Genomic DNA, 12,633 nt, shown 5'->3' with positions numbered 1-12,633 from the left:
TCGCCCTGGGTCAAATATCCATGTTTGTTTTTTAATATCATGTCTAGTCAATTGTTGTTTAATTAAATATAGTCAATTCAGTCTCCAAAATATGTCTACTTTCTGATCAAAGTGCCAGCAGAAGTAATTGCTAATTAACTGTAATAAGTCCGTCCAGTCTTCCTCAGACTTCGTAGAGATCTGAAATCTCTCTCTTTCCTTTTTAGTCAAAGCCATAATGTTGAAAGGATGTATTTTCGGAAGGGCAGATGAAATCGGAACAGCAGATGAAATCCACTTCGCTGGTTCACCAGATGCAAGACTATCTCTTTGATATGGAATTGGATCAAAGTCGTTTTGTGAATCTTCATCCACATCCAAAGATCTTAATATTATTTTAATAACCATTAAAGTTTGATCAAGTTTTTGAGTGAGGAACTCAGTCTAGAAGATGTACATCTCCACACTCTCCTTTCTTAGATTTCAGAGACTCTCTTCAGCCATCGGGAACAAAGCCAGGGTACAAAGGAACAAGTATGCTTGCTGCTATATTTCAATCCAAGTTTATAAGAAAAGTTCAATGGAAATAAACTCCAGGTGTTTTGCAAATTCAAAAAAATACAGAATCCAGTGGTAAGAGTCTGAGTACTGTTCACTTCCCACCAAATGTTACCATGCTTTCTATATGGAAGGGACAGAGGTTATCCAAAATAATTATATATAACAATAAGCAAAATAAAACAGTGAAATCAAAAATTGATAATTAAAATTCTGGCGTGCTTAGAAAACGAAAAATGCTTGACAGGAAGATGGACATGCCCAATGACTTTCAATTGCTTCCAGAGGGAATTGGAATCTTCAAGACTAACCCACCCCCCTTGCCCATTGGGTCCACGATCATCCAAAAGTCATCTTGGATCACTTCTAAGTGCTCCCATTTAAAACCAGAGAGCAGCGCTGCCAAAGAACCAGATTTAGCACTGAAATCAGCAGACTATTGGTAAGAGAAAAAATAAATTCTTACCGTACAGCAGCCATCTTGAAAGGTGAGGGTCAACTTGTTGTATATTGACTGAGGCCATGATGCCTTTGCTATCCTGACAGTTAACCCTGTTCCTGCCTTCCTTCATAATTGTTTGGTTCCTTTTCTCTTGACAGGTTTTATTTTCCCCCCTGAATAAAATGTTTTATTATAAAACATGTTAATTAATATTACTTAGATATTAATATTTACATTATATTAGCATGTATACATTTGTATTATATTAATATTTATATATTTTACATTTAGCATGTAAATAAAATGAATAAAATGTTTTATTATAAAACATTAATTAATATTACTTAGATATTAATATTTATGTTATATTAGCATGTATACATTTGTATTAATATTTATATATTTTACATTTAGCATGTAAATAAAATGAATAAAATGTTTTATTATAAAACATGTTAATTAATATTACTTAGATATTAATATTTGTTATATTAGCATGTATACATTTGTATTATATTAATATTTATATATCTTACATTTAGCACGTAATATATTAAATATATATTTAAATTTATGTTAATTTAATTTACATTAGTTTATATTAATAAAAATTCCCTAAGATGTTAACATAAGTGACATGAATGAAATTAAAGGAAGCGATGAGTTTGCAAAATGTAAAGCCTAAGTAACAAAAACAAGTTTGCTGCCCTTACTAAAGAAAATGTGGTTCTGGAGTGGAGATACTTTGGAAAAAGTGGCTGAGGGGTTGCTTCACACCTTTTTGGTATATCCATTTGGGGGGGGGCAGTCAGAGGTGCAGACAGGTTTACCTTTCTACCTGTATGAAAGTAGAAGCCTATTAGCCATTTTGAAGAAGGCGTATATGAAGCATCCTTTAAAACAGCGGGGAGGGTTCCCCTGGAGAAGGTGCCTTCTCTGTTTCTCCCCCCCTCCCCCATGGAGAGAGAGAAAAAGAAAGAGAGAGAGAGAAGAAGAAGAAGAGAGAGAAGAGAGAGACACAAAGACAGATGAAAATGGCCCTCTAATTTTGTAAAATATAAGGGCATATAATATTCCATTCCACTGAAAAGAGATCTACACAACTATAACTCAGTCTATTAAGCCAGCTTCTGTTTATAAGTCAACCACCCTATTAAAAGAAGGAAAGTTAAAAAGTTGGAGTGAGGCCAAACGCTGTGAAGGGAAACTCTAGACTTCAAGTATAGATTGACTGCCTCTTTCCCTCTGTGCTGAGCCACAATCAACCTGGGGAATCGAGGAACAGGGAAATAAAAAACATTGATTCAGCCTCTGATCTTCCCCAATTATGTTCTGCTGGTACAAGCTCTGACAACTGGGATCCCTGGTTCAGCTTTAAGCAGCAAAAAAAGCACACCTTTATTTGTTCAGGTACATAATATACTTTTGGCAAACAAAAGCAATTGTCCTAACACACACAATGAACAAAGTGACCTGGAGATTAACTGTCACTTAGTGTAAAATCTCAGATTTACTGTAAATGGGATTTTCTTTTTCTTTTGTCCAATTTCCTCTTTATTAACTAAGGGAAAATATCAGCCCCTAACCCTAACCCATTACTGCTTGCCTTCCTCTGCGGCCCTCCTTTACTGATCTCCCTGGGTGAGTGAGGCTCTGCAAGCCCCGGTCGCCTTCCCCCCCACTTGCCTTTTGCCAATGCCGGTCGCCTTCCCTCTCCCACTTGCCTTTTGCCACTGACAGTCGCCTTTCCCCCACCACTTGCCTTCTGCCGGGGAACATGCGGAGAGGCTGGTATAGGCTCCAGTCAGGTCAGCAACTACTTCTTTCACCTGCTGCTCCAGCTGGGAGAGCAAGAGAGTTTCCCAACACAGTGAAAAGCTTGCAAGTCCCCCTCCAATTGGAAACAGCTCCTGGGCAAGCAGAGAAGCAGCCAGGTTGAATCCTGCTTCTCTCTGCTGCTTGGGAGCCATTTCTGATGGGAGAGGGTCTTGCAAGCTTTCCACCATGCTGAGACTCTTGCTCTCCCAGCAACAGCAGCAGGTGAGAGAAGCAGCCACTAACCTGGGTGGAGCCTACACAAGCCTCTCGACGTGTTCTTTCCTGCTGCTGTTGCTGGGAGAGCAAGAGAGTTTCCCAGCACAGTGAAAAACTTGCAAGTCCCCCTCCCATTGAAAACAGCTCCCGGGCAAGCAAAGAAGCAGCCAGGTTGAATCCTGCTTCTCTCTGCTACTCGGGAGCTATTTCCGATGGGAGAGGGTCTTGCAAGCTTTCCGCTGTGCTGGGAAACTCTTGCTCTCCTAGCAACAGCAGCAGGAAGGAACATGAGGCTTGTGTCAGCAACGTGCCCCTTGATCGAGTCCAGGACAGCTGACAGCGGCTGTGGGGAGCAGAGCCTGGAAGCCCCGATGCACGTGTGTGGCCGCATGGATGGCAGGGGGGGGGACTGGTCCCGGAAGCCCCGCCGGTGGCGGAATTGCCATTGCCGCTTCGCTGCTGCTGCCTCAACTGCTGCTCCCACCGACTTTTTTCTGCGCCAAGAGTCGAGGTGAGAGAGCGAGAGAGCAGCCCTCTTGGTACAGAGAAAAGTCATGTGTCTCCCCATATTCCTCTCTGTGAGCAGCCTCTCGCAGCACCTTTAAACATAGCATGCTTCACAAATGAGGAGGGGATGAGGCTGCTCATGGAGAAAGGAATATGGGGAGACGCACAACTTTCCTCCGCACTGAACTGCTCTTGCCAGTGACTCCAGACTGTTTTGCCCAGCTAAGACTAGATCAGGGGTCCCCAAACTTGGCAACTTTAAGACTTGTGGACTTCAATTCCCAGAATTTGCTGGCTGGAGAATTCTGGGAGTTGAAGTCCACAAGTCTTAAAGTTGCCAAGTTTGGGGACCTCTGGACTAGATTATCAAGGAAGAGAGAATAACATGCAGCAGATGCCTACCAAAATTTAGTAATACTGCAGATAGGCTGTTTACATTGAAATCAGGTGTAAGATAGTGATGGTAGGTAATTTATTGGGCAGTTTAGTTTGGTATTTATTTCAGTAGGCTGATTTTAGAAAGCTAAACAGGATCAGACCTGGTAAGTACTTGGCTGGGAAGCCAACACAAAATTGGGTGTGGTGAGGAAAATGGGGTTGGGAAGGAAAGAAGGAAGATAGGATAAGATTTTATTGTCATTTTTTTACTGTAAGTACACTGGCACACATTAAAAGTAAAATACATAAACATATCCATACACATACATAACACACATATACACACGCTACACATACAAACATAAAATCATTGCCCATTTTGAACTTAGCGGAAAGGAAGAAAGAGTATTGGATACATATGCACAAATGTGTGTGAAAAAAACTGCAAAGAAATAGGATTATAAAAAAACAGCTTCCAATCTTAGCAGTTATAGATGAGAGAGAAAGAGAAATGAGAAACAGAGGGAGAAAGAGAGATGAGGAAGAGATGAGAGAGATGAGAAAGAGAGAGGGAGAAAGAAAGAGAGAGATACATGTTTAAAAGAAAATAGAAAAATAGCTCTTTGAGTGTTTAAGGTTGCAAACCCCTGGGTAAGGCAAACACCATGGTTGCTAAATGAACCTTGTAGTCATTAAGCAAACGCTGGTTGTTAAACAAGTCCATTTTCCCCAATGGGCATTTTTAACCAGAAACCAGAAGGAATTGTTGGAAACTGGCAAAAAACATAGAAAACCTCAGTCACAAGACTGTGTGGGATGTTGTAACGTGTGTGTGTGTGTGTATGGCTGTCAAAACACCAAAAACAGGTCAAGTAGTTCTGGGGAGGTCAGTCGTAAATTAGAACACTTACTAAGCAACTGGCCATTAAGCCAGTTATATTTGGTTTGCTGGTCACTTGGTCACCTAGCCACGCCCAATCAGCAAGCCGTGCCCACCCAGTCACATGACCACCTAGCCACACCCACAAATTAGGCCATGCCCACAGAACCAAGTGTTAAGAAATTTGAATCCCACGTCGGTCTGAGAGTTTGTAACGTCACTCTTGCAGGTTTGAGTTACAGCAAGCTCAAGCATTTGCTCCTAGTGAAATGAGTATGAACTAAACACTTTATCACTAGTCTCACTTAAGGGGGAAGCTAGGAGAACTGTCTGTATTTATATAAAATCTTTTCTTTCCTGCCTTCTCATCCTCAATAAACTTTTCCCAATTGGTACTTTCCAGATGTGTGAGTTTATTGCAACTTCCATTATCCTGAGCTAGCATAGCTAGCCTGTGGCTCAATGTATTTGGAATAAATAGTTTAAGGGAAATCGCCACAGAACTCGCTTATCCTATATGGAGACTTTAATGTGTAGCTTGCAGTTTATTTGCAGTCTCTTCATAATACCTTGATCCTTACATCAAAAGGGAACATGTTTGGTGGCTTTACATTACACATGAACCTGACAGTATGGTGTTTTATCCTATTCAAGAACCTTGAATATTTCCATAATAAAGAGAGTATCAGTAAATCAGTATCTCATTAAATCTTCTTGTGCATTGGGAGACTTCTGGTGGCATTTCCTTCATGGACGGACCGAAGACCACGATCGTGTGTGGCTTCGATCTGTGTTCTCCCCGTTGGAGGGCTCCAAAAGGGGCTCCGAAAGGTGAAGATGGGGGAGACCGCCAGTTGGGTTGAGAGGAGCCGCATCTCCCCTCCCTGGCTAGGCATACTCCCTCTGAAGACGGACTGTAGTGGTGGCCAAATATGGCCACCCTGAAGAAGGAGAGCTAACCGGGACAAAGATCATGCTGGAGTGGTGAAGAAGCGAACAGTGTGAAGATGGGGCTAATCAGGCACAACATTTGGATACAAAGGTACCCGAGAATTAAGATACTAAGAAATTTTTAAGAAAGACAGTAAAAGCAGCGACCAGAGAAAGTGGGAAAAAAATTGACAGCTGAAAGTGGCTTTGAACTTTGAAAGGAGTTAAGTTCAAGGAGGAAGCCAGAAGAAAATACCTGTTTAAATTGGATAAATATATGATTTTGGCACTAAATAGGCATAATTAAAAGCTGAACTTGAATGTGTAAAAAAAACCAGTAACTGATCATTGGATTTATTGAATTTTTGAAACTTGTGCTACCATAGTGCCTGTCCACTATCATTGTTCACCTATCTATTTAACCAACTTCTTTTTGAGAGAAGTTATTAACTCAGGCGGTTTGAAATTTAACCTATTTTCATTCCCCCCCCTTCCCCATCGTTGAATTTTGAGTTGTTTAAGATTATGAAATAAAACCTTTCTCATAGATAACATAGTTTAACTGTGGATTTCAATTCCAAAGTTGCTGCAAAGTTACTCACTACTCTGGTCTGAATGCTTTGTCAATTCCTGTATCATGTCAATAGAAACTTATAAAAACCACATTGGACCTAAAAGAATCTGTTTTTTTAAAGGACACTTTAATCCAAAAGGATGTGGGTTTCAATTCAGGATAATTTTGCATCTCAGATTGCTAGTTTACATGGTCGTACTTTTTTCCTAGAGTTTGAAATCTGAAATTAAGAACACACAATGCAAAACATTACTGACTGGAAGTGATAGGAGCTTCCAGCAACAAAAACATAATATTAATTTACACCCAAGTTATTTAAAGAGGAACTACTTTTATTAATCCTACTAGGACTGGGACCAAGATCTACTTAAATCCAAACCTGTGAATTTAGCTTTATGACTACAAATGTAGTTTTATAGATGTCAGTTAAGTTTTCTAGCACTAACTTCAGCAAGATTAAGATTGCATCATTTTTGTACCGCAGAACAGGAACGTATGAATCAGATTCTGATTTAAAAAAAAAATACAGTAGGTTATTCACTGCATTCCAGACAACAGTCAGAGTAAACATTCAGCTCTGGAATGCAGATAATATACAAGAATCAATATGTTACATTTACAAAGCTGTTTGATAAACAGTACATTTTTCCAGATTAAGTATGTAAAAAGGTATAAGTTGGTTTCACAATGACTTTTAGTATGATACTAAAATACACCGGTATTAAATCAAAAATATATATTATTTACATGTACATAGTATAAACCTTAAATAGAAGAATGTACCTACTTATAGGAAGTTTTAAGAGAAAGCTGAAATTGGCCACTGTATAATGTAATAAAACCACATTTGATCATCACATTATGAACCTGCAGTAGTGTGGATAGTGTTCCTTTAGATATTTTATGGATTACATATCAAATTAAAACTTTTCATTAAGAAGTGGCTTTAATTCCACTGTACTTTAGTTTATTTAAGCCCACTCCAAGCAGTTCAGGACATTCAACTTGCTCTTGTGCAATTTGGTTGCATTTCCACATCAGGCTGTAATTCATCTCTTCTGAGATCACACTATCATGTTTGTATTCTGAATGATTTGCAATGAATTCTCGCATCCATCTAGCAGCTGTCATTAATTCGCCTAGTGGAGAAGTCATATGATATACATTAAAATTCTCTTCATTATCTCCCCATATGAATCTATAACTTTCCATTTACTTTTTAAGCATTAGCCTTCATTAAAATGTCACATTAAATTTCCAAATTACATGCAAAGAGTATTCAACAGAGCTAAGAGTAAAGGTTACTCATTCAGTCACTATACTATATTGTAAACTCAATGAGTTGAATAGGTTTTCAACCACACATCTATCAATGAAAAAAACAATAACAAAAAATTCTGAGTATTATCTATACTTTTGTAAAGGGTATTATTTTTGTAAAAAGTAATAAAATCATGGACAAAATAATAAGTAAACACTGCAGTCGTTAATGGGCAAAATGTTAATAAAAATAACAAAGTTATCATTAGCCTTTTAGGGGGAAACAATTTGTAAATAGGAGCTGATATACAAGAGATGGAATAAATTAAACCAGAAATATGTAAACTCCAGACTTGGGGGTTTAAAGGTTATATCTCTAGAACATCATTTTTTGCTACTTGACAACCCATATACAGGTAATCCTCAACTTAAAACCACAATTGAGACCAACATTTCTGTTGCTAAGTGAAACAGTTGTTAAGAAAATTTTGCCCCATTTTACGACCTTTCTTGCCACAGCTGTTAAGTGAAACACTGCAGTCGTTAATTACTAATATGGTTATTAAGGTGAATCTGGCTTCCTCGCTGACTTTGCTTGTCAGAAGTTTATAAAAAGTAATTCCATGGCTCTGGAATACTGCAGCAGTCATAAATATAAACCAAGTGTCTGAATTTTGATCACATGACCATGGGGATGCTACAATGGTTGTAAGTATGAAAAATGGTGATAAGTCACTTTTTTCAGTGCTGTTGTAACTTCGAACCTTCACTAAACGAAAGGCTGTAAGTCAAGAACTGCCTATAACATCAAATGTCTATTCATACCTGATGCTCTTTTTTTAATTAGTTTCAGATAGTTTAGAATGCTGCATCTTGTATCCACATCCACTTCCATATTTTCAAGGTAAGAGTTTAAAATTGGAATTAATCCTGGAAATACACCTTCCTACAAAAATTAAAGCAGTGTTGAAATAAAACTGCTAAAATATTTATTTTTCTACTTAAATATTATAACAAACCCTTGTCTTTTGATATGGCACAAGAGTGCCCTCTAAAGGATATGAAAATATGAACATTGGTAAGCCTATAAACCAGATTATGCTTTTCATTGAATGTATGTTTTAAATACAGACTTTTCCATATAATGCTTTATACCATGACATGTCTCCCATGTCATAGGGGAGATCATGATGGATACCTCAGACTAACACCGATCACATCTGCCCACCCGCACTGGACCAGTGTGGCAGATTATGGTCTATTCCTTCCATATGCCAATACAACCTCAAAAACAGCCCTCATTCCCCAAAGGCCCTGGGGCAACTACTATGGCAGCAGGAAGACCTGCCCGAAGGCAGAGGGCGCTAAGAATCACCAGGTTAAATCAGGCTGCCTTTGGAACCTCAAGACCGTATGGGTTGGAAACATGCGGAAGAGACCTTCATCCTGGAGTGGATAGATAATGGCTAAAATGATGATGGTGATGATGATGATGGCTATGACATAATTACAGAAATATAATCAATTCCTTTATTACTGAATAGCAGGGTTCAGGGAAACTTAGGTTAGCTGCTGGATAATTTTCTGGTTGGCTACTGGGTATCAGAAAGGACACAAAGCAACACCTACTCTCTCAAGAGAGCCTGCTTTTCACTTATTCTCATTGTATAAAATAGTAAAGTATAAAACAGGAAGGTGCAAGAAGAGGGAACATTTACATAACAATATCTAAGCTACAGCTCAAATAATCACTGTCAATCATCATCTCTGCAAAAATCCCACCTATGAATATGTTCTGTAAACCAATATCTTGTTCAAGCAGATAATAAGTCACTAGAATAATTAGGTAGCTTTTAAATATATACCGTATATGCCGGCGTATAAGACGACCCGGCGTATAAGACGACCCCCCAACATTTCTACTCAAAATATAGTTTGTTATATACTCGCCCTCTCTTCCGCACGCCTTCCACTTTTGCACTTTTTTTTTTTGAGGCACTTTTGTGCACCGTGGAAGCGAATCCGTGAAGCCGAAAGGAGCAGCCAGCCTTCTCCCAGCTCCCAAGGAAGCGAGGCTCGCACCGCCTGGGCTCCGCTGAGGTATCCGGCTGGGGCTGTCAGGAGTTGTTACCGCTGGCGCGGCTCGCGCAGCTCCAGTCCGCATTGCCTCGGGAAGGAAAGGCAAAAAGGAAGAGCCGCGGAGGCGCTTTGCAATGGCAGCAGCGGCTCCTGGTTTTGTCTTTCCCTTCCCGAGGCAACGCGGGACTGGAGCGCGCGAGCCGCCAGCGGTAACAACTCCTGACAGCCCCAGCCGGATACCTCAGCGGAGCTCGGGCGGTGCGAGCCTCGTTTCCTTGGGAGCTGGGAGAAGGCTGGCTGCTCCTTTCGGCTTCACGGGATTCGCTTCCACGGTGCGCAAAAGTGCCTCAGCCGCGGGCAGCCGCAGTGCTTCCCAATTACTATTTGCCGGCGTATAAGACGACCCGGCATATAAGACGACCCCCCCAATTGGAGGCATTTTTTTCAGGGCAAAAAAGTCGTCTTATACGCCGGCAAATACGGTATACACAATAGTAAAACAAGAGCTAGAATACAAAATACCCAGCATAAAAGTCCTGTTTAAAGCAGAAACTGTGCATATCTAAGTTATGCTCAGATCCATTTGTTTCTAACCCCTTCTGGTGGTATAGAATTTGGCCACTTTTAGGATGACTTTTCTGCAGGCCTGATAATTTAATAGGAAATGCAGAATTGCCTGATGGGATCAGTCCAGTAATTTTTGATTAGAGGAGAGATTAATTGGGTCCATCTTCCAAGAAAGAGCATTTCTGGAATTCCTATTCAACTGTTTAAATTTTAATGTCTGAACATAGGCACAAGTGCCCTAGGACATATTACTGTTATCTCCCTATCAGCAACAAGGTGGAATATCAGCGTAAGTATGCCTTATGGCACAGCACCTGGATATTACAAAAATATTAGGGGATGGTAAAAGGTGAACAATGAGATTATTGTAGCAGAAGTCTGAAATATCAAACCAGTCCTTTTATATATTAAGATCTAAAATTCTCTGCTTGACTTCACTTCTTTATTGACGTCCAACATAGATAACAACCAAGGACAACTAAACTGATGTTACTGTTTTATTTGAAATATTTCCTATGTATAATGGTGCTTAAGGTTGTGAACCTTTATGAATTTTCAATAGCTCTGCATAAATACAACCCAAAATATGATCTGTTCCCCACATAAGTCCTAAAACTGGATAAAACCCCCAGTGAAACAGAAACTTTATACTTGTTCATTTATTTCTGAGGAAAATGAGCTAACCTACATATTTGTGAGGGAAAAGTATGGCGCCTCTAGAATTATCACTTCATTTGAAGAGAAACTTAGAGCCAGGTATTTCAATTAGGTGTGATTTTATTTCAAGAATAAAATTTTGGGTATTCACTACAAAAATCTGCTCTTCACAACACAGGTATGTGGAAGTATGGCTACAACAAAGGAGATTTTTTATGTCTTTGAAAATACTTGTGGATGATCACCAGGCTGGAAAAGTTTACAAAACTATTTATAATAGTCAAAAATTCAAAAGGATTAACAAATTTTGTTTCTTGTTTCTTTGCATAGTTCCCCCCCACCCAGTTCTTTTTTCTCAACAATTTTCTTTTTTTATATCTAGACTTTATAGGCTTAAAAACATGTGTAAGTAGATGGTATATACCTCTAGGTTCCAGAATAGTCATTTAAAATTATTCCTTCCTGCCTCAGTTCATTTCTGAAATTAACATATTAAAATAACAATGAGTTCAAAATCTCTTAAAGGCCAAACCAAGATAAGTAATTTTCTTACGATTGCTATCCTCAGCTAAGGAAAACCAAAATCAGAATTTCTTACTTGCTTACTTTAGATTCCAACCCTGATTCTTAATTTAACTCTTCATAAAATCTATAAAATATAGCAAATTACATGAATGATCTTACCTTTCCATTAATTATTGTATCTATGCTCATTAATGTATATTCTTCTACATCTGTTTCTGTACCATTTTGAGTTGCACCACATCCATCCACTACTGCATTGCCACCTTTTAAAAAAAGAATCATATTGAGTGAAGAACACAAACAAGGAAGCCAATTTGTTTTACATTTATTCTATACTCAGGTGTAACAAAATCAACCAGAAAATAAACAGCATACCTTTAGAAATGTCTTTTCTAAAATAAAACATGCCTTGCCGGACAGCATCTCGTTTCTGAGCTGCTTCCATGTTTTCATCCACCTAAGAAAGGGGGATAGGAGCAAATGTTACACTGGGTTTCTTGCTAAAATGGAAACAAGCGTGGTTAACTTTCTAGTCAGAAGATTGCCCTTTAGAGCATATTTTTATTAGTTTTGCATAGATTTGTATAGTTATTAAATTTGATTATGTAAGACAAAAATCAGGATTATATGATTACAAGTGGAATTTTAATCCGATATTTTCTTTTGGAATGACTGCTATCTTATTTACCTTCAAACATGCTATCTTATCTAACTATGATTTTTCCATGTGCCTAATCCCTTGAAATAATTTAGTCACCTTTCAGTGATTGCATCACTAAATTAAATACATAATTAAGAAAATACCATTTAGGCTTCCGGTGGCACTTCCGTCGAAGACGGACTGAAGACTGTGATCGTGCTCTTCGATCAATGCTTATCCTGTTGGAGGGTCCCAACAGGACTGGATCCATCTCGGACCCACCTCGGAAATGTCTTTTCTAAAATAAAACATGCCTTGCCGGACAGCATCTCGGAGGAATGGGGAAAAGAGGGGGAAGACTGCCAGCCAGGTTGAGGGGAGCCCCAACTCCCCTCCCTGGCTAGGTATATTCCCCTTGAAGACAAGAGGTAGCGGCAGTTTTAATAACTGCCCTGAAGATGGAAAGCTTCCGGGACTTAAGTGTGTGCTGGAGCAGTGTGTAACCAGGCAAAGGGTTTTGGGTTTTTTTTGACAACCCCGAGAAACAGAAGGAAAGAGCCCTTGTTTAAGAGTATGGCAGTGGCAAAGGGAAAATAAGAGGAAATTATAAGGTAAATAAAAAA

The 12,633-nt window shown here is 39.1% G+C and overlaps 1 protein-coding gene across 1 annotated transcript in view; it reads right to left on the bottom strand.

The window, feature by feature from the left end:
- Positions 1 to 6,388: 6,388 nt before the first annotated feature.
- Positions 6,389 to 12,633, bottom strand: part of GCLC (glutamate-cysteine ligase catalytic subunit) — a 33,075-nt gene continuing 26,830 nt past the window's right edge. Inside the window, exons 13-16 of the mRNA XM_026665251.2 lie at positions 11,746 to 11,827; positions 11,530 to 11,633; positions 8,368 to 8,488; positions 6,389 to 7,421 (exon numbers count right to left, since the gene is read on the bottom strand). Coding sequence (XP_026521036.1) covers positions 7,216 to 7,421; positions 8,368 to 8,488; positions 11,530 to 11,633; positions 11,746 to 11,827 — 513 coding nt within the window. The 3' untranslated portion in view covers positions 6,389 to 7,215. The remainder of the gene's footprint in view (positions 7,422 to 8,367; positions 8,489 to 11,529; positions 11,634 to 11,745; positions 11,828 to 12,633) is intronic.

The sequence above is a fragment of the Notechis scutatus genome, chromosome 1 (genome assembly GCF_049901735.1).
Source record: "Notechis scutatus isolate UNSWTSFEM ecotype Mainland chromosome 1, rNotScu1.2, whole genome shotgun sequence".
NCBI classification, from domain to species: Eukaryota; Metazoa; Chordata; class Lepidosauria; order Squamata; family Elapidae; genus Notechis; species Notechis scutatus.
Note: the sequence above shows the minus strand (reverse complement) of the source record. Positions and strands in the feature narration are given on the sequence as shown.